General features: G+C 37.6%; 1 protein-coding gene across 1 annotated transcript in view; it reads right to left on the bottom strand.

Annotated features, from left to right (window-relative positions):
* ADCY8 (adenylate cyclase 8) overlaps nt 1–23,514 on the bottom strand; it is a 361,487-nt gene that overhangs the window by 194,113 nt on the left and 143,860 nt on the right. Inside the window, 2 exon segments of the mRNA XM_020997906.2 lie at nt 6,674–6,801; nt 20,760–20,871. Coding sequence (XP_020853565.1) covers nt 6,674–6,801; nt 20,760–20,871 — 240 coding nt within the window.

The raw sequence follows: 23,514 nt of genomic DNA on the forward strand, positions 1-23,514 counted from the left end.
ATTGTGTCCAACTCTTCATGAGCCCTTTTGGGGTCTTTTTGGCAAAGATACTGGAGTGCTTTGCCATTTCCTTCTCCAGCTCATTTTACAGATGAGGAAACTAAGGAAAACAGGATTAAGTGACTTGCCCAGGGTCATATAGCTAGTTAGTGCCTAAAGGTGTAATTGAACCCAGATCCTTCTGACTCTGGGTCTGGTGCTCTACCCACTGTGCCACCTAGCCTCCCATTGACTCTTAAGGTACCTTATTCATTAAGAAAGTTCAAGGGATTTAGATATGTAAGGAACTTCAGAGGCTATTTATTTCAATCTCTTTTTACAGAAGTGGAAACTGAGGCCAAAGGAGATGGGATGATGTGCCCAAGATCACATAGACAACAAACTTAGTTTCTCTGTCTTTTTACATATATTGAAAGGATATTCAATAATAACAGCTCACTTCTTGAGAAATGGTGATGAGGCATGCCATGCTTCCCCACTAATACTGCCTTCTCTCGCTGCCCCCCACCCCAGACACACTCTTGCATACAGTGACAATGGCCTCCTTGCTGTTCCCCAAATAAGATGCTCCATCTCCCCAAAACAGGCATTTTCACTGGTTGTCCCCCGTGCCTGGAATTCTCCTCTTCCTCATCTCCATCTCCTGACCTCCCTGTCTTTCTTTGAGAATCAGCTAAAATCCAACCTTCTGTCCAACCAGCTAAAATCCAACCTTTCCTGATCCCCCCTGGTGAAATAAAGAAACAAGGCTGGTAAGGCTATAGTGCCTTACCTCTATTGGTTATCTCCAATTTATCCTGTATATAGATTATTATTGCGTAGTTGTTTTATGTTATTTCTCCTATTAGACTGCAAGCTCCTTGGGAACAGAAAACTGTTTTTTGCCTTTCTTTGTATCCTTAGCACTTTGTATAATGTCTGGTATATAGCAGATGCTTAATACATGCCTGTTATATGGGATTTCAGAAAAACCTAGAAAGTGAAGTGAACAGAACTAGGAGAACATTGTACATAGTAACAATACTGTATGAAGAACAACTGTGAATGACTTAGCTATTCTCAGCAATACAATGATCCAGGACAAGCCCAAAACATTGAAAAATGATATTCCTTCTCTAGAGAAATAACTGATGGAGGGTGAATGTAGACTCAAGCATAATATCTTTCTTTCTTTTTCTTTCTTTCTTTCTTTCTTTCTTTCTTTCTTTCTTTCTTTCTTTCTTTCTTTCTTTCTTTCTTTCTTTCTTTCTTTCTTTCTTTCTTTCTCTCTTCCTTCCTTTCTTCCTTTCTTCCTTTCTTTCTCTTTCTCTCTTTTTATTTTTTATTTGAATTTTCTCCCACAAACTGACTAATATGGAAATATATTTTACATGCTTGCACATGTATAACCTATATCAGATTGCTTACCACCTCATGGGGCGGGGGAGAGGAGGGAGGGTGGGAATTTGGAACTTAGAATTTAAAAAAATTATTAAAAATTGTTTTTATATGGAATTTGGGGAAAATAAAATTATTAAAAAATAAGGGGGAGAAGGAAATAAGCATTTATATACATCTGCCATGTGCCAGGGACTATCCTAAGTGCTTTTCAAATATCTCATTTGATTCTCAAGACAACTCTATAAGATAGGTGCTGTCATTATCCTCATTTTATAGTTCAGGGAACTGAAGAAAACAAAGGTGAAAGGACTTATCCACGGTCATACAGCTAATAAGCATCTGAAGCCAGATTTGAATTTAAGTTTTCTTGCCTCTAAACCCAGTTCTCTACCTACTGTGCCACCTAGCTGCCATCTAGCCTATGTACTGGGCTACATTAATCCCTGGAGTTTCCAGCCTGAAATGGGAGTCCCATATTACACTCTGCTTTGAACACTATCTATAGGAGAGGATTTAGCAAGTTGTCATTTGTCTAGAGGAGGTTTGCTAGGTTGGTTGGAAGACTGAAAAAAATGGCCTCTAAGGAGCTGTTGAAGGAAATGAGGTTGTTTAGCTTGGAGAATAGAATATTTAGCTGTTTTCAAATATTGGGATCTTGTCAAATGGAAGAGAGATTACACTTATTTTGTATAATTACAGTGGGCTGAACTGACTAATGGCTGGCAGAGATATACATTGGCTTAACATAAGGAAAATATCTAAAAATCAGAATGCCATTGGCTGCCTCTTTAAGCAGTGAGCTCTCCATCACTGGAGCTATACAAGAAGAATATTAATGACATCTTGTCAGAACATAGTTGGGGTGCTTCTGCACTGGTTAGGACGTTTAGTCAATGACCCATAAAATACCTGTGACTCAATAACCACTGTGCTTCAACTAATTGAGCTAAGTAGTCACAAGGTCCAGCAATAAGATGACTCTACTCAGGCTTGGCAACCTTATGTCTGGGGGCCAATTTTTAATGCGAAAGGATTGAAGTGAGAAGCCTAGGTCTCAGTGTGGTGCCTTCCCTGCTTTCTGTGACAGGTGATTGCAAACTGTTTACTGTTAGAGTGGGTTCACACTACTCAGGATGGCAATACAACTGGGGCAGATCTCTTTTCCACACCATAATTAGCACCAGTGAAATCAAGATGGATGAAAAACACCCTTCATTTATCCCTGGAACAGATTCCAACGTCATGAGTAGGTGTTGAAGGTGGGGACTGGAGGGGCAGTCATAAAGAGGAGGAGGGAGAGAAGACAAAATGCATTCCTTTAGCATGTTCTTGCTTGGCAAATGGGAAAAGGAACATATTCGAAACAGTGGCATGGCCCCACGGCCCCATGGCCCCCCATAAGCTGTGCTGAACAAGGAAGCATGGAAATGGTCCTGTGCTTTAAAGAGATTGAATTTAACCAACATTAATCAAAAGGGTGCTCTGCTAGGCACTGACTTTACAAGGCACGATTCCTACCCTCAAGGAATTTGAAGTATTCTCAAGGGAGATAAGACAGGGACATCAAGTAAGTATGTCCAGCCCTGACCTCTCTCCTCATATCCACAGTCACATCTATAAGACATCTCTATATGGATGTCTCAATGGTATAGAATCATTGTATCCAAAACTAAGCTAGTTTATCTTTTCCTTCTCCTATTCCATCTTCTGACTTCATGATTTCTGTCAGTGGCACCCATCATTCATCTGATCTCTTATCTTTGTCATCCTGAAGTTATCTTTGACTGCTCTCTCTCCCTCCTGAGAGTGAATCAGTCACCACAAAATGACCAATTCATCTAGATATTCTGTTTATCTTCTGTATTTCTACCACCATCATTCTAATATAGAATCTTGTCACCAATAGCCTATTGCAGTAGCCTCCTTGATGGAGACAACATGTACATAACTATAACTACATATGCATATATGTATAGTTTATATATATATATACATATACATATATTTTTCATACATGTATATATAGAGAGGAAGACAAATGAGAGAGAGAGAGAGAGAGAGAGAGAGAGAGAGAGAGAGAGAGAGAGAGAGAGAGAGAGAGAGGAGAGAGAGAGAGAGAAAATGAAAGGTAATCTGAGAGGTAAAAGCTTTAGCATCGGGGGTACCATCAAAAGCCTCCTGCAAAAGGTAGGCTTTAAACTGAATCTTGAAGGAAGCCAACAAACTAAGAGGTAGAAATGATGGAATAGAACATTCCAGTGCAAATGCGTGCAGATGGGAAGTGTAGTGTCATGTTTGAGGAACTGCAATTAGGCTGGTGGAACTGTATTGTAGATTATACGGAGGGTTCTAAGGTGTAAGAAGACTGGAAATGCAGAAAGGGGACAAGTTAAAAAGAGCTTGGATGACAGAGCTTATGTTTGGTTCTGGAGATAATAATTAGCCACTGGAGCTCATTGAGCCTAGGTAACCGGAAATACGATAATGCCCTTGACAGTAATAGGGAAATTTGGAGGAGGGGAGAGTTTTTGGGAAAAGATAATGGGTTCTGTTTCAGACATGTTGAGTTTGACATAGGATGCTAATGTAGCTGGACTGTAGTGTGTGTATGGGGAAGGAGGCATGGTATAAGAAGATTAAAAAGTGCGGGGAATATAATGAAGAACTTGAGCTTCCTTCTAATACCTTCTCTCTGAGATTACATTCTCAGAAGACTTAGATTTCTTACATCTTCAAAAACTTGGTGGGCATGTCCGGCTGGATGCCCTGGCAGCACCTCTGTCTAAAGGTCTTTAGACAGTCTTAAAACTGATCTCACTCCTCTGATTTTCCTTCTAAAAATCTAATGGCCTTTTTTCAATCCTAGTAAGTGCCAGAGGATGAATGTAAGTTGCAGAGGACTGACATTTACACTATAAAGGTACCTCATTATTTACACATTATACACATTGTATTATATACATATTATATTATACTATATGTTGTCTTCCCCATTAGATGTGAGCTTCTTGAGGGCAGATGCCATATTTCTGGCTTTCTTTGTATCCTCACTGCTTGGGAAACGTCTGGCACATGGTTAATGTTTGATAAATATATGTTGACCAGCTAACTGAATGACTTCTCTGTTCCTGAGGATGTCACCACCATCCTTCCAGTGATAGAGGCTTGAAACTTTGGATTCATCTTTAGTTGTTCTCTGTTCCTAACAATCTCTGTCCCCTAACATTCAGGTTCCAAATAATTTCATTATTTCCTCGTCAATATATTTCCCATCTATCCATTGTTTATTAGCAATAATTATCATGATAATAATAATGATTTATGTAGTGCATTAACATCTGTAAATCATTCTTATCTTATTTAATCTTCACAATAATCTTGTGAAACAGGTGATACAGAGATGAGGAGGAATTTGAGGCTCATAAAGTTTAAGTCATTACAACCAGCCTAGTTCAGACCCTTATCTCTTTTCACTTAAACTATTGTTAACAGTGCCTTAACTGGTTCCCTATTTCCAATATAACACTCACACTATTGTGCAAGTAACTTCCCTATGGCATGAGTCTGATCATATGACTGTTGTTCAATTGGTTGAACTATATGACTTCTGAGATCCTTCTAATTCTGGAATTTTATGAGTCTACTTTACAGCCTCCAACAGCTTCCCATTTCCTTTCCAAAAAAGTATAAATTTGTTTACCTGACGTTTATGGCCCTCCATAATTCAGCTTGGGCCTACCTTTTCAATACTTCTCTTTTTTATATACTTCACATTTTTGCCAAATTGGTCTTCTTCCTGTCCTTGATGCTATTTCTGCCGTTGTGTGCAACTTTATCCATGTTTAGAATGTACTCAGGTCCATTTTCCCGCCTGTTGAAATTTCTTTCTTTTTTCAAGTTGTTCAGTCATTTCAATTGTGTCCAACTCTTCATGACACCATTTGGGGTTTTCTTGGGAAACATATTGGGGTGGGTCACCATTTCCTTCTCCAGTTCATTTTGCAGATGAGGAACTGAGGCAAACAGGGTCAAGTGACTTGCACAGGGTCACACAGCTAGCTAGTGTCCAAGGCCAGATTTGAATTCAGGAAGATGTCATCTTGACTTCAGGCCCAGCAGTCTATCCACTGTGCCACCTAGATGCCCCAAAGCTGCTTTTTTCTGGACTAAACTCAAATGCCTGCTCCTTAATAGAGTCTTCTCTGACCTCTCCAGCTGAAAATGTTCTCTCTTTCCTTATAATTTTGCTTACATCTTTCCTTTGTATGGTACTTACCCTTCCTTTGTAGCAAAGTTTACTTATACATGTCTACATATCCTATCAGACTGGTTGTAAGATTCTTGAGAGTAGATTCTGGGTTTTGTGTATCTTAGGACAATATAAGTCAGGAAGTTGCTGCGACTATCAGTTAAAGAACAGGTGTCTAGCTGTATCAACAGAGGGAATTTCCTGAGTTGCCTATTCCAATAACATCACAGGTTCAGGGAAAAATGCCAAGAATTTGTGATTTCATTGTTTTGTCAACTTCATTTAACAATGGGAGCCAAAAATCCAGCTGTTTCTCAGTAGATAAGTCAGAGGGATTTGCCTGGTCCCAAGTCTAGTAAATGTCAGAAGCAAGATTTGAACTAAGTTCTTCCTGATTTCAACTCTAGCCCTCTCTCAACTAGTTCACAGGGCCTCTCAGTCACTTTAAAAATGTTGCTGAATTCAAATGAAGTCCTTCATCTTTGGCAATCAGCTATTACCTTCCAAAGTAGCCTTACAGAATCTGGCTCTTAGCCTTCAGATGCCCAAATGAATGAGATACATTTGATCTCATGGAGAAAATGATTAAGATTCACTATTTGTGAGAAAGGAGGAGGAAAATAAAATCTTCTGGGGACCACACATTTGTTTGAATATTTGGGACATATTAATAAAATTCAAGATGCTGCTGAGAAAATGGTCCAATAAATAAGACTTTAGAGCTATATAGGAATTTAGATAATCTGGGCTGAGCACTTCATTTCATAGAGGAGGGTCAAGATAACATCGAACCCCCAGCTCTATCATGCCATGCTCTATACGCCCCATGTATGTATTACCATGTATGTATTAACACAATGTGATTTACTTAACTGATGTTAAAGTGATCTAAGGTTAAGATGATTTGATTAGAGTGGAGGGAGAGTATTGTGTGAGAGAGAGTGCCCATTTCTCAAAGCCTAAAAAAAAGTAAAAAAGACTAAATACTACGTAGCAATAAGTGAACAGAATACCAGTCACCTGCAGGACCAGAGTTCAAATTACCTGATGGTCTTGATCATACTGAGCCCCATTTCAACGCAGCAGTGGGCATGGTCCTGACGAGGTTCAGGGAGTCCAGACACACAATAGTAGCAGTCTCCCAAGATCTTAATCCGAAGACAGTGATGCTCCTGATTTGATATCATAAGAAAGAAGAGAAATTGATTAGCAAAGGGGTTAAAATCTTAGAATATCCTTAGGGAATGATTGAGGATAAGGTAGTTGAGAAAGAAGATTGTAGTCTTTAATTATAGGGTGGCATTGGGCTTACTCTTCCTAACTTGTCAGTGAAACCGGGGCCAATGACTTTGTTTGCCTTTGCTATAGCTTCCTTGTCAGTCCTGGAAGAATCAAACGAGTGAATGTCCAATACAGATTGGTCATTATACTAACATGTCTATAAATTAATTAATTGATGTAGGGAGTTTTCAGACCTATTGAAGTTCAGATAACTGTGTCTCAGAGAAGTTAAATGACTGTGCCCAGGGTCACACAGATACTAAGAGACTGACACAGGGTTGAATTCCAGTATCTCATTCATTTTTCCAATGGTTCCCAAACTTTTTGGTCTCAGGATCCCTTTACATTCTTAAAAGTTGTGGAGGACCCCATATTTTTATGTGGGTTATATCTGTTGATAGAAATTATATTAGATGAGGCAGCTAGGTATCTCAGTGAATAAAGTGCTAGGTCTGGTATTAGAAAGACTTGAGTTCAAATATGACCTCAGTCACTCACTGGCAAACCACTCTAGTATCTTTGCCAAGAAAACTCCATGGACAGTATGATCTATGGGGTCAATCACAAACAGTCTGACATGACCAGACAACAATATTAGAAATAAAAATTGATAAATTTTAAAATATTGATTTATTTCAAAATAATAATAAATGAACTATATGTTTTACATATCTTCATGAAAAAATATATTTTCCAAAGCAAAAAAAAAATGGTGAGAAGAATAGCGCTGTTTTACCTATTTTTGCAAATATCTTTAATGTCTGGCTTATTAGAAGATGATCTAATTCTCATATCTACTTTTATATTCAATCTGTTGTAACATGTTATTTTGATTGAAGAAAATCTGGCCTCACACAAATATGTAGTTGGAAAAGGGAAGAGTATCTTAATACACAAATAATATCTTACTGTTATTTAAAAATAGTTTTGAACTTGAGAACCCCTTGAAAGTCTTGGGACCCTTAGGGGTTCATAGACTGTACTTTGAGAACCATTGCACTAGTCCATACTCAGTTCTTAAAGAAAGGGATTCCCTAATCGGAAAACATTTAGAAAAATCAGTGATCACTTACTAAGTTCAATAATGTAGCACACAGGTTATAAAAACAATTCCCTTAATTTTTTATTTTAAAAATGCTTTTTTTTTTTTGTCTACTGCACCATACCCAGAGAACCTTTCTTTCTAAGAAGGAATAATAATGAGAACAAAATCAAATCAGTAAAACTAACCGACACATAAAGTCTGACAGTGAATGTGGTGTTATGCAATGTTCCACGTCCACAGTACTCTACCTCCACAACATAGGAAAGAAGCTATGTTTTCCCATTTCTTGGGGACCAAGCTTGGTCAGTATAGTTGCGCTGCATTAGTTTGATATTTTTATTTACATTGTTGCAGTCTTCAAAGTATATTGTTTTCCTGGTTCTGATTATACACAACCAGTTCATAATTTTTTTTCTATATTTCACTGAATTAATCACCTCTGTTGTTACTTGCAACACTAAAATAGTCTACATTCATGTACCAAAATTCATTTAGCTATTCCCAGAATGATGGGCATCAACATAATTTTCAGTTCTCTACTACCACAAAAAAAGGGTTGCTAGGAATTTGCTGGTGTAGATGAGCTCTTTTTTCCCCCCTAACCTCTTTGGGCTTTATGTCTAGCAGTGGGATATCTGAGTCAAGGGGTATGGACATTTTGTGGTCCTATATCATCCCTAGAGGTATACCCCACTTAATGCAATAGAAGACACTCTTCTGGATATTGATTATTTTTCTTAATGAATAGGTTCAGATAAGGGGTTTCCTGTAAGTTCAAAGGATACGGAAATCAAAATAGGATTTGAGGAGGGCCATGGACATAGCTTAATAATGGGATTATGAATGGTTGGGAGTAGACCCTGTGTACTAGTGGGCACCTGAGGGCTCACCTGTCTTTAGCAGAATGCAGCTTAGTCAAAGTCGAAGGCTTTATACAAGGGCACCAAACAGTATTGTGTGTGTGTGTGTGTGTGTGTGTGTGTGTGTGTGTGTGTGTGTGTGTTGAGTGTATGTTTTACTGTTGCTACCAACAATCCACTATTAGGCAGAATAGCAGATTCTCCCTCAATACCTCTCACCCCCAGGGAAATAGCTACTAGGTTGGCCATAATATGATCCTTTATAGTTCAAAGAATCATAATTTTTGAGGTGGAAAGGACTTTAGTGGTTATCTAGGTTACTAAACCCCTTGTATTAAGCACACTCTTGTGAGGTAGATATTATGGATATGATTATTCCCTTTTACAGATAAGGAAGCCAAAGCAAAGAGAAAGGAAGTGAATTATTCAAGGGCAGTCACCTAAGTAAGTGCCAGTTAGGGTCTGACCCCAAGTCCTTTGGGGCCAGATCTAATGCTCTTGCCACTATACCACAGGTGATCTAGCAGCATTGAGATCTGGTCATTCCCCTTCTGACTTACTGCCACATCCATGCACACATGAGGTTTATCTAGAGTCGGGCAATTGGGCTTTGTTCTAGGACAGTAATTTAGTACTACTTTATTGGGTAGAATCAATTACCATATGATGAGCAAGATTATTCCTTCCCTCACCCTAAGATATCCATAATCCTGTTCCTCAAGTTATCCCCAACATGGGATCCAGTGGAAAAAGCACTGGGTCTAGAGTTAGAGGACCAGGTTTAAATTCTGCTTCTTCCTATCTGTGTGACCTTAGACATCAGTCTAAGGATCTCAACTCCTCATCCATAAAATAAGTGGTTGGGGGTTACTATTAAGTCCTAGTTCTAAATCTATGAACCTATAACCCTACTCTCTGACCTGGTAGCTGCCTCACAGTGTCCTGGGTCTTTACCTTTGGGAATGTCTGGGCTTTCTCCCTGAGGTCTTTTTCCCTCTTTCCCTCTAACAACTACTTTGTAAAAAGTGCTCTTTTGGACAAAATGTCAAGCTACAGTTCTGTGCATATATTAGTATATACTTATACATATATATGCATATATATATATATACATATATATATATATATATATATATATATATACTTTGTATATACAAATGCTATTATGCTTAAAAGGGACAATGAATCAATGATATAAGCCTTTTAGTATAAGGTGTAAAAATGTGTGGGTGGATGTTCTTCTGTAAGTCAGATTCTGATGCTTTCCAATGATCTCTACTCCCACTGGGTGACCTGGCCGGAAATCAGGAAGACCTGAGTTCAAATCCAGCCTCAGACACTTCCTAGCTCTGTGACCCTGGGCAAGTCATTTAATTCGTTTGCCTCAGTTTTCTCATATGTAAAAAGGGGATAATAATATCACCTACCTCCTGGTTGTTGTAAGCATCAAATGAGATACTAATTGGAAAACATTTAGCATGTACCTGCCACATAGTAAGCACGATATAAATGTTAGCCACTATTACTATAATTTTTAACGTTCAAGTGCATAGGAACTGCTCTAACGAGCTCATATTTATGCTCAGAGAAAAGTTCTGGGTGAATAAGCTTTAAAAATAAAATAAAGTAAACTGAAGCTTGGAACACACAAGCAAGTCCCAAGCTGTTCTTGAAAATGTCATCATAGAAAAGCTGTGGCAGATACACTATTTTTTTGTTAGTGTAATTTTATTTTCTTTTTTAAATTTTATTTATTTTATTCTAAATTTAAGAAATGAAGCATTTCTGCAACATAGTGAATAGAAAAAGATGATTGTATATGAAACTGCAGATCAGTTATGTACAACTTGCTATTCCTTTTAAATATATAACGTAGTTATCATGGAACTTTTTCTTTTTTCTTCCCTTTTCTTCCCCCTCCCCCCCGCCCTAAAGATGACTACCATTAGACACAAATATGTATATAAAATATAATATATATATTTATCATATGCATATATATAATATATGTAATATATATTATATATGTAACATCATTCTATACATATTTCTAATTGTCAGCTCTTTCTCTGGATGCAGATAGCATCTTCTTTCATAGGTCCTTTGTAATTAATTTGGGTATTTATAATAGCCCAAATGACTTACTCACTCAAAGTTGTTCTTAAAACAATATTGCTGTTACTGTGTACAACGTTCTCTTGCTTCTGCTCATTTCACCCTTCATTATTTCGTGCTAGTCTAGGCACGTTTTCCCAAGTTCATCAAGCTCATCATTTCTTATAGCACAGTTGTATTCCATCACAATCGTATACCACAACCTGTTCAGCCATTCCCCAGGTGACAAACATCTCTTCAAGTTTTAGTTCTTTGCCGCCACAAAGAGAGTTGCTATAAACACTGCTTATTCTTAAAAACAATAGACTTTGTGAAATCTTTGCCAGTCAGAAGGTTCATGCTTTCTATGCTTCTGTATATTTTCTCTACGTTCAAGAGACCGTGGTATAATGCTGAGAGCCCTGGTGCTGGACTTTAGAAAACGTGGCTATGAGTGCTCTAGGTGACCCTAAGCAAGTAAATCACTTAACTGCTTTGGGCCTTGGCTTCTTCTCCTCTACAATGATAACAATTCTGATGTTACCTAATTCATGTGGTACCAAATGAAACAGCAGATTTTTGAAGCACTTTATAACTATGAAACATAATATAATGCTATGGTTCTAGTTATGATATCAACTTCATTTTCTTTTACCAAATGCTTTTTTTTATTATAATATAACAATTGAGGCATATATGAACAACTTCTGGAACTTGTCATACTGTTTCACTATTCCTTTCATATGTGTGTAAATTTGTTATCTATTTTTGTGTCTATTTATCTATCATCTTTCTATTATCTATCTTCTTGTCTGTCTGTCTATCTATCTATCTATCTATCTATCTATCTATCTATCTATCTATCACCAGTGTTAAGCTCAGTGCCCTGGAAAAGAAGTAAAAAAATTCTCAAGTTGGTAATTTCTGAAGAAATAAAAGTCACAAAAGTTCACACCCTCTGTAGTTATGTGTATAACATGGTCAGACATGATACCTTGGTTTGTTTGTAAAGGTTGAGATATATATATCTCCCACTTCCCAATCGGTGTTATTATTATTCAACAGAATGGCACACTTGTTAAAGTCATAAAATTCTGTGGTAAAAACATAAGTTACATATGAAGCCAATGTTCATCGGGCTATGTTTAAAATCAAAAGGATTAATTAATTCTTGAAGGAGATTCTATTAAACTTGTCACAAATTTCATTGCCTTGATCCAACTGGCCATGATAGTAAAAAACAAGAATAAACAAAACTGATGTTTGTGTATAGGTATTTGTATGTATATGTGTGTATATTCACATATATGTGTGTGTATATATATATATATATATATATATATATATTTAATATATAGGAATTCTTAACCTTTTTTTTTATCATGGATGCCTTTGTCAGTTTGGTAAAACCTAGGAACTCCTCAGAATGACATTTTTAGACATATAAAATAAAATACTTAGGATTACAAAGGAAACCAATTATATTGAAATACAGTCTGTAGACAGGATAACTGAGGTTAGGTGTGATCTAGTGGTGGGTCTAAAAAACTGGAGTAATTTTGAAGCAGTGATGAGCATAAAATATTTTGGAAGCTATCTGCATTTGTAATAAATGAAAATATCCATTATTTCTATTGGAGACAAAGTCACAAATCCTGCTAAAATTACTGTGGTTTGCCATCTGCATTCCTAATTGAAGAAAATACCAAATTTCACTTAGAGGTTAGTGAAAATAAAGCATTTTTCCCCACCAAAGTTAACAGGACCCTGGTTAGGAACCCCTCATCTAGTGAATTTCAGCCAAAGAACTGAAAGTTGGGTGGGGCATATTAATTGATTCCAACCTGTCATCCACTTATATTCCATACATTGAATGAATTCTGAGTCTTTTTTTTTTTCACTAGCTACATGCTGTGTAAACTTGAGTAACAAGGTACCTTACTTCTAAGCTGGAGCAAAGTAGGGATCACAATACTTGCCATGTCTAATTCACAGGAGCATTGTGAGGTTACAGTGAGATAATCCACATAAAACCCTGAGTAGCCTAAAGTATATGTTTAAGTTATTATGTTTATGGAAAATAATAGTCTATATTCAATTCAATTCAGCACCATGAAAGTTCTAATATATGAAAACAATTGTGCTAGGCCCTACAATACAAAGACAAAAATGCCTTAAAGGACCTTGCATTCTAGAGGGGAAGAAGGAAGATTCATTACATACCCAGATAAATAATCAATATACACAAAGCAGTATGGCAAGGTGAATGCAGCACTACATTTAGAATCAAAGGACCTGATTTTAAGCTTCTGATCATTACTATGTATGTGACCTTGGGAAAATTACTTAAGCTCCCCAGGGCTCAGTTTTCTGCTATATAAAATGAGAAGGTTGGAGTAGATGCTCTCCGGGGTACCTTCCAGGTTTAGATCTCTGATTCTATATAATATAAAGAAATTATAAGAGGGAAAGAACACTAATATCTTGTTGGGAAGGGATGGGCAATGGGAAAGGCCTTGTGTAAGAGGATGTACTTGAGTTATATTTGGAAGGTAGGTAGGGATTATCCATGGGAAGATGATGAAGTATTGAATTTCAGATGGTGGGACCACCTGTGTAAAGGTATAGAGATGGGATGTCATGTATAGGTAACAGCTAGCATGGCAGTTTGACAAAAATAGAGAGCAAAGGGAAGCAATATGAAATAAGATTGGAAAGGTAGATGGGAGGCATATTGTGGAGGCCTTTGAGTGGAATACATTTCAGTCTAGAGACAGACTCTTGTCTGCAGTAAGAGCCAATCTTGAAATGAAACTTTCAGAGGATGTTTCCCTCCGTGTCTGATTTCTGGCTATGAGCTGCACTTAGATGAAAACATAAGTGCCAGGGCATTAAAAGAAGAGCTGCTCCTTTCCAGGTGCAAGCTGAAATAGTATCAAGACAGACACTTTTCTTCGGAGATTTTCTAAGAAAAGAAGGTGGTATTGAAGAAGAAGGAAAAAAAAACCACCTTCCCATCTTTGGAGTCAATGGACTTGATTTCAAACTCCAGTTCCTAGTTATTTTGTACTCCATGCCTCTGTTTCTGCTCTTTTATGCTTTACATGATTTCATAAAGAACTTTCCATATTTCTCTGCATTCACCATCCTTTTCCACCTTAGTTGCATTTTGGAATTCTTTACTAGTAATATGGTACAAATTAGTCCCACTAAGAACCCCTGGGTCATTTCATACTTCCAGTTTTCTAACCACACCATTCCCATCCTATACATACATACATACAAATATATATATGTGTGTGTGTGCATATGTGTGTATATATGTGTGTGTGTGTGTATATGTATGTATACACACACACACACACACACACACACACACACACACATATTGTAGTTGGTTTTCTGATCCCAAGTGCAGGGCTTAATGCTTCTTTCAATTTCATTACACAAGCTTCAGCCCAGGATTCCAATCTTTTGAAATCTTTTGAGATTCCAATTCTGTCACACAATGGATACACATGTTATAAAGTAGAATGTCAAGCATAGAAAGCGATAGGGAAGCTTCTTCCCACAAGCTCCTACTCTGATTGCATCCTGGCTATGGGTTCTTGACTACAGTCAGAAGGTAAAGATGCACTTAACTATTCATAGAACCTCTTTTCAGTTGAGACAGCAGAAGTTCAGAGACGTTTAGTCTACTGGCCCAAGTCAGACCAATGATTTAAATCTAGGGTTCTTAACTCTAAGTCGGTCTTGTGTTTTTTTTCCATTATTTTTCCATTTTTTCCATTATTTCACAGAAAAGTAGTGATACACTTTACTTAACAGGATAACATGCTAAGTGATGGAGATCAAATGGATTCAGCCCATACTTTATATCTGTTGGAAATGTCAGAAACCTTGGCCGCTTTGAATTCATTCTCATAAAGGGATTGGTGCAAGCGGTGTTTGACACATTCATGGGAAAGTTCAATATAAGCCAGTATGTGTGTTCATGTGTGTATATGTGTTTTTATGTGTGTGCATGTGGTGTGTGTGTGTGTGTGTGTGTGTGTGTGTGTGTGTGTATGTGTGTGTAAGAGCTGCCATTAGGATTAGGCCATCTACAGCCTCATAAATACAAATATAGCATCCACGTCACAGAGTACTTATCATGTTCTATGCTGTATTTTTTTCTGGCCACATTTGAAGTACTGTTCAGTTTGGAGCACCACTTTTTACAAATCCAGTGTGCACACAAAGGAATTCTTCTTTGAATGCTTCAATGACTTATAACATTTTAAAAAAATCATTGAGAAAGCCCATTCCAGTTTTGAATAGGATTTTTTTCCCCCTTTACACCAAGCCTAAACAGGTAGCATTTTCCACCAATGCTTGTAGTTTTGTTCCTTTACACCAAGCCTAAACAGGTAGCATTTTCCACCAATGCTTGTAGTTTTGTTCTATGGGTCCAAGTAGAACAAGACTTATTGCTCTTCCACATGATAGTTTTTTCAAATACTTTTAAGACTACTTTCAATTCTGCCCTAAGCCTTCTTTTCTGCAGAACAAATAACCCCATTTCCTTCAGCTGGGCCTCATATGGCATTGTTTCAAATACTTTTTGTTTTTCTCTGGAGGTATTCCTGAATGTCAATTACTCTTTAAAAATATGATACCCAGAATTGGACATACAATTCAGGTGTAGTCTGACCAAGGAAGAGTAGAATGGGATTATTCCTTCCCTAACTCTGGAAATTGTCTTCTTTTGATGAAGCCTAAGATCACGTTAACATTTTCAGTTGTCATTTCACACCGTTGACTCACATTGAAACTTCAAGTCTGCTAGATCCTAAGGGTTATTTTTGGGATGAACTGTTTTTTGGCAATTTTTTTCCCTTGTGCTATATTTCTGCAATTGATCTTCTTTAATATAATTTAATGTAACATAAATATAACAGTTCAGATGTTTTATTTATTCCTGTTAAATTTCATCTTAGCTTCCATACATTGTTTTACCTGAGATTTGCATTACTGAAGCTCAATTCTATCACCCAAAGTATTATGTATGCAATCTAGCTTTAGGCCATCAACACATTTAATAAGCATGTTATCTGTGCTTTACAAATACCTCTATCACTCTAGCATAATTCTTGATATTTAATCATCATTCAATATTTTGGGTCTGATCAGCCACAAACATATAGAATTCTCCTCTTGGAAGGGACCTCTGAATCCCTTCTGCAACATAGATGAGAGGTCATCCAGTCTTTACTTAGTAAAGGCCTATAGTACAGAAAAATCCATTACTTCCTGAGGCAGCCCTTTCTACTTTGGGATAGCTCTAACTGTTAGAAAGCTTATCTTCATGCCAAGATTAATTTATTCTCTTTGGAGCTTACACCTGTTGCTCCCACTTCAGTTCTCTGGAGCCAAATAGAACAACTCTAATCCTCGCCCCCCTCCCTTAATAATCTTTCATATATTGAAAGTATTCTAATAAATTTTATATATTATATATATATATATGCATATACACCTATGTGTACATGTAGAAATAATAATACATATATGTATTATATGTATATACATATGTGAATATGTACACAAGGGCAGTTAGGTGACATAGTGGATAGAGTTCTAGCTCTGGAGTTAGGAGGACCTGAGTTCAAATCTGGCCTCAGACACTTGCTAACTTTGTGATTCTGAGCAAGTTACTTAAACCTGTTTGCCTCAGTCCTTCCTCTGCAAAATGAGCTGGAGAAGGAAACAGCAAACCATTCCAATATCTTTGCCAAGAAAACCCCAAATGGGGTCATGGAGAGTCAGACATGACTGATGGCTTAACAACAACAATGGTAAATATATACATTATATGTGTATGTATGTACCCACACACACTTGCACACACAAACACACCCCTACACACAGCTGGTTCTATCCAAAATGAGCCATGGCTGACTTTGGCTTACCAAGTCCATTCCCCAGGAGGCACATATCTTATGCATATCCATAACAACATACTTCACAAAGCTTGTATGGGCAGAAAAGCATACAAATTTGTTCATTCTCTGCCCCTTTAAAAGGGCCCCACTTCTAAGGTAGCCTTTCCTCTTTCCACCACAATATTTGTGGCTTGGACTTCATACTTGGACATCACACTGAACAGAAGGGTGTGTCCTTGTATTACATGGAGTATCCATATGGGAGCCCATATCTACATGGTTCTTTAGGTCCTCATAGTTATATCAACACATATAGTTCTACTCTACAGGGTAAAGTTTTGTACAGTGAAGCTACTTATAAATTCAGAAATATAGCAAGCAAGTAAAAGTGATACAATATAGAAACATAAGCATATGTCAATATTATAAACACATGATTCCATTAATAAAGAGTCTACATGGCACAGACTTGTCCTTGGAGGCAAGAAGTTTGGGATTCAAGTCTTGCTTCTGACATGTCCTGGCCAAGTTACCTGGGCAAGTCACTTTGCCCCTCAGTGTTCTAGACAAATCTCTAAGACTATAACCTGCAGAAAAGGTGCTGACCTGTATTGGTAGAGGGACTTTGCTCATCTGAGAGTTCTCTATAGCAATGAAATACCAGATCCAGTCTCTATCTCTATTTTATTAATATAGACCTTTCTATCCCATTTAAGGTCTCTCATATAGGAGCATTGTTCCTATAATTTTATCATATATATGACCAAAACTCATGACAGACTCAGTAGTGACTCATTTGGATTGTAATTTGTGCCAAATTATAACCCAAAGATATCAATGAAAAGCTTAAAAGAATAGTCTACCCAGGGCTTATTGTAGTCTCTTATTCAAATGGTACCTAGGATGGACAAAACTTACAAAATGTTCCAAGTCACTTAGAACTGGACCGATACATGCATACATACATATATACATATACACATACATTATGTACATATACATATACGTATATATGTATGTGTATATATACATATATATGTACTTGGAGATAGCAAGGTATTTTTTTAAAAGATATTCCTGAATGTGGATTAGTTTGTGTTAATTGAAGCAAGTCCCAGGACATTAAAAAGTCTTCCAAGTGAGTTTCACAATCACTCAAAACAGTTTGGCCTAACTATTCACATAAGAAGATCCAAGTAGATAAATCATTCTTATACAGGGGTGCGGAACCTGCAGCCTCGAGGCCACGTGTGGTCCTTTGACTGAATCCAAACTTCACAGAACAAATCCCCTTAGTAAAAGGATTTGTTCTGTAAAACTTGGATGCAGTCAAAAGACAGCACCCAAGGACCTAGAAGGCCACATATGGCCTCCAGCCTGCAAGTTCCCCGCCCCTGAATGCTGTATATTAGGTTGAAGAGTCTGTAGAGCTAGTATATCAATACATACATTTTGAAAAGACACTATGAAAGGATATTGAATTAAACACATAGTTGAAAATAAGATAGACTGAGGGAAAATTGTACACTGACTTTAATGACCCACAAGCAAAGGACCATTTGAAAAAAAATCTTGTGATGATATTTGTATGTAAGTTGTGGAATGCCATCATTCCCTCAAAAATCAATATTGTGGGTTACCCTAAGGGCAACGGAGGGTGGCTCCATGGCCATTAGTTAGACCACAACATATTACCAATGAAAAACTACATGAGGGAAGTGTCATAGATGGTACAATCAGAAAGACATCTGATCAGAAAAGGAAGTGGGCTGGTCACATATCAAGAGAAGAGGATGACAGATGAGCAGTGCATCACATGCTTCCTTGGGATCCATGCAATGTCAAGAGATCTAGAGAGACTCCATATAGGTGATTAATCAGCAAATATTGCACAGGATGAAATGAAATGGCATATTGATTTGCAAAATTGGAGGGAATCCCACATCAAGTAATTCACAGATTTATTTAATCATCAAAGAATTAAATAATCTATTAGGCCCTTTTTTTTTTCCCAACAAGCATTTACTGAGTTCAGAGCATAATATTATTTGTTCTGTGCTGCTGGAATCTGAGCAACTGAAGAACCTGAGGAGTCTCTATAGAATAAAAACAAACAAACAAACAAACAGTTATAAAGTACCTAGTCTTTGGAGAAGTTTAGGTTCAAGCTCTTAAGACCTAGCCTAGTGAAGAACTAGAATGCCCCTTGCAGGGGATCAATGAAACTTTAAGGAGTAGAGAAATAATGGAACCTGCCATGTTCCCTTTACTCATCCATTTTCAATTTAATTTAGCTCAAATCAAGAAACACTTCTTACGTGCATACTATGAACCAGGAACTGTGCCAGGCAATATAGATACACAGATAAAGACAAACAAAAAAACCCAGTTCGTGTTCTCAAATAAATTACATTCTATTGGGCAAAATAACATGTAAAAATATAAGGTAATTTTGGTAATAGGAAAACATCAACAATTGAGGGAGATCAAGAGAGGTCTTATGAGAAGGTGAAATGAGCTGAGTATTGAAAAGAGCTAGGGATTCCAAGAGGTAGAGATAAGGATGCAGAATATCTAAAACATAAAGGGACATCTTGTGCAAAAGTGTAGAGGTGGGAGATGGAAATTCTGTGTATAGGGAAGAACAGCAAGAAGACTGGTTTGGCTAGAATATAGAGTGTGAAGGGAAGCAATATAAAACCAATTGGGAAAGTTAGATTGGAACCAGACTGTGAAAGTCTTTAAATGCCCAAAAAAGGAGTTTGCATTTTATCCAGAAAGCAACAGGAAGAAGTGGTATGGTCTATACTACCCTTCATCCTGCTGCTTGAATCGCAAAATGGAAGCTCCTTCTGATTCTTTAGGTCAGAATTCCAATGTGACGTCAAAGTGAATTAGTTCTTAAATAAGGCAGGTATTGAGAAATTTTACATGTTTGATTGGTTTTGCCTAAGGATTGTACCATAATAGCAGAAATCACTTTGTGAAAGAAAATGTACCGTGAAGCATTAGAAAGCTCATTGGGTCTGTCCTTTAGAACTGACCATATTAGAGGCAAAACTGTTTCGTAAAGAGATATTATTGAAGTTGCAATAGATATATTTCCTTGGATGTAGACATGAATGGACTTTCCTTAAATTTCACTCTACTCTAACAAAGTGTTGTTATAAGGTTCCAGTGTATTTTCTGTGACCTTACAACATGGAATCTAGGTTTTCAGTGCTACAGAGAATGAACTCATCCATGCCAGAATGGAATCAACAGTGGTTCTAGGATCAGAAGATCTGTGTTAAAATTATGACTCACTTTGTTACTTGTGTGACTGGGAAAGTCATGATTCCTTCTATCAACCACCCTTTGAGACGATTTTGAACCAAACAAGCTGCAAAATAAAGCTAGAGTGTTCTGGGCTCCAAAATAGATATTTAAAAATTGACAGGGCTCAAAAGAGTGGACGATTCAGTCATGATTATAGAAAAATCCAGTGGATTAAATATGTCCTTGAGAAAATGCAGTTTCATGCCAGATGGCAGAATTTGGCTTGTAGACTGCACCCAGTAATCACTGAATAAAGCCTCCTTCCTGACCTTTGGTATAGATGGCAATAAGCCACATGCATAGGGAAATAATGGTGGGGGAGGTGAACTGAATGAAATGACTCCTGGATGGCCCCCTGCCTGGAGCTGACTGTCATTGAACCAGCTGCCTATAGAAGGGCAAAAGGTAGACAGCAAACCTAACAAGGGTCATTAACTAAATAACATCAATCCAGCAGAAAGATTGGAGAGTCTCCTGTCAATGCTCAGAGGATGGAATGCAGACAGATAACACCGTCAGTGATGGCAGCCGAAATCCTTCTACTTCCTAATTAAGCATGCAACCTCATACTCCTTCTAAAGATGGAGAGGGAATTAAATTCAACTCACATGGGCCAGTCGATCAAATCTGGCAAAGAGTTCATTCAACATCCTGACCAGCTCCTGTGCTGACAAGGTCGTGGAAAGGTTGGTAAATCCTTTAACATCTGCAAAAAGAATACTAAACACAAAAGGGAAGGGGGGTGGTGGTGAGAAGAAAACATATTAATATTTTAATTCATCCTGGGAGACATATCAACACCGTGTAAACAAACAAAGCATCTGTGGGTTTGAGATCTTAGCTCTGCATTGTTGAGCAAGCCAAGGGGGAATGAATGAATTGGCCAGGATTTAAACCAGGTTTAATTCAGGAGAAGGCCAATTCACAAGCTCAGGAAGTGGAAATGAATGCTGAAAGCTCCCATTCTTGTTGCTGGCAGAGGGTTTGTGAGCTATTTCTAAGACTTAGCAGTTCTTTTACAAAAGTAAGTTCTTTAAAAAAAATATTTTGGAGGGACTCAGAGTGAAATTTTAACCAAGTTATATAACTCTAGCTTTTTGGTTTAGCTCTTTCCAAACCATGGCTTCCCTATGGCCATCTTCTTCCTATTGGAAGTTGGCCTCTGACCCTAGGATTGGATAGGTGAAGCCTTATCTTTGCATGGGGATCTTAAGTCAGGTCCCCATGCAATTCCTGACCATTTCCAAATCAGTCTATCTGGAACATAACAACTTTCCACTCTCCCCCACTTTCCAATTCTATGTGTTGTCTTCGCTATTAGAATGTAAGCTCCTTAAGGGAAGGGATGGTCTTGCTTGCTTGACTGTATTTGTATCTCCAGGGCTTAGCACAGTGCCAGACACATGCTCCAAGAATGCTTTTTTATTTGTTAATTTATTCAAATCAGCACACAGTAAAACATAGAACAATGGTTCACATTTTTGTAGGATAATAAGATTAAGGAATTTAGAACTAGAAGAGATTTTAGAGATCATGTAGGATTGAGATTCTTAGCCTTTTTTTTTTTTCCATATCATGGACCCCTTTGGTACCCTGGTGAAGCCTATGGACCTCTGCTCAAAATAATGTTTTTAAATAATTGAAAAGAATGTTAAATTTCAGTTAGAAGTTAGTAAAAATAAAAATGTAATCTTGTTTCCAATGATAAGTTTATGAACCTCCTGAAATCAAGGTTAAGAACCCCTGATCTAGAAGAATTTTCTTAATTAATGTGACTAGAAGATCACCTATCATGTTGGGTGCATCCTAAGGAAGATCTGCGAAAAAGATGAGGCAGACATTGAATGGGTATGGATTATATTGGTGGAGGAAATATCCTCACTGACAAGATCATGGATTTACTAAAGCACTGAAGTTAATATACTCTACTGTGTGGCATGACCATGTGAAGGTGATGATATATTACAACACCATGATAAATTTAAATCAAATGGTATTTATTAAGGATCTATTACATGCCACCCACTCTCCTAAGTGCTTGAGATACAAAGAAAGAGAAAAAAAAACAGTCCCCTGTTTTCAAGGAGCTTACAGATTCATGAGGGAGATAACATATAAATAACTACATACAAGCAAGATATAGATTGGATAAATTGGCAATAATCTAAAGAGGAAAGAAACTTCATTTAAGGGGCATCAAGAAAAGCTTCTGTAGGAGATAGGCCTTCTTTCAAATGAAGAAAGCCAGGGAAGCTTGGAAGCAGAGATAAGGAGGAAGAGAATTCCAGGCATGGGGGATAGCCAGTGAAAATACCATCAGTTGGGAGATGTGATATGTTGTGCAAGGAATAACAAGGAGTTCAGTGTCCCTGAATAACATAGTATGTGGAGGTAAACAAGGTGTAAGAATCCTGGAAAGGTAGAAAGGGGTAGGGTTTTGAAGGGCTTTGAGGGACAAATAGAAAGTTTTATATTTAATCCTGGAGGTGATAAAGAGCCACTGGAGTAAGGGTAGTGGTGATATGATCAGGACTGTACTTTAAGGAGATTAATTTGATAGCTAAGTGGAGGATGGTTTGTAACGGGGAAAGATTTCTGTCTGGGAGATCAACCAATAGGCTATCACAGAACTTCAGGGGTGAGGGGGCCTGCAGAAGGTAGTAACAGTGTCAGAGGATAGAAGAAAAGCACATGAGAGATACTGTGAATGTAAAATTAACAAGATGGCAACATATTAGATATGAGAGCTGAGAGTGAGTCACTGAGGATAATGCCTAAGTTGTGAGCGTAGGTGCCTGGGAAGATTTGGTGACTTCAATAGTAATAGAGAAGATTAGAAGAGAGTAGCATTTAGGGGTTAAGATAATAAGTTCTGCCTTTGACATGTTGAGTTTAAGATGTCTACAGAATATCCAATTTGAGATGTCAGATAGGTAGTTGGAGATGCTAGTCTGTGAATTAGGAGAGGGGTTAGACTTGGACAATAGATCTGAGTATCATTGGCATAGAGATGATACTTGATTCAATGGTAGCTGATAAAGTTATCAAGCAAAAAAATAGTATAGAGGGAGAAGTGAAGAAGGCCTAGCACAGAGCCCTGGAGGGTACTCACCACCATTAACTGGATGAAGATCCTGCAAAGGAGACAGAACCAATATAGGGTAGTGTCACAGAATCCTAGAGAGAAGAGAGTATCAAGGAGAAGAGGGTAACTAACAGTGTCAAAAACTGCAGAAAGGTCAAGAAGGATGACGACTGAGAAGGGCCATTGGATTTAGCGATTAATAGATCACTAGAAACTTTAGGGAGAGAAGTTTTGCTTGAATAATAATATTGGAAGCCAGATTATGGGGAGTTAAGAAG

The sequence above is a fragment of the Phascolarctos cinereus genome, unplaced genomic scaffold, assembly GCF_003287225.1.
Source record: "Phascolarctos cinereus isolate Bilbo 61053 unplaced genomic scaffold, phaCin_HiC Scaffold_4;HRSCAF=312, whole genome shotgun sequence".
Classification (NCBI taxonomy): Eukaryota; Metazoa; Chordata; class Mammalia; order Diprotodontia; family Phascolarctidae; genus Phascolarctos; species Phascolarctos cinereus.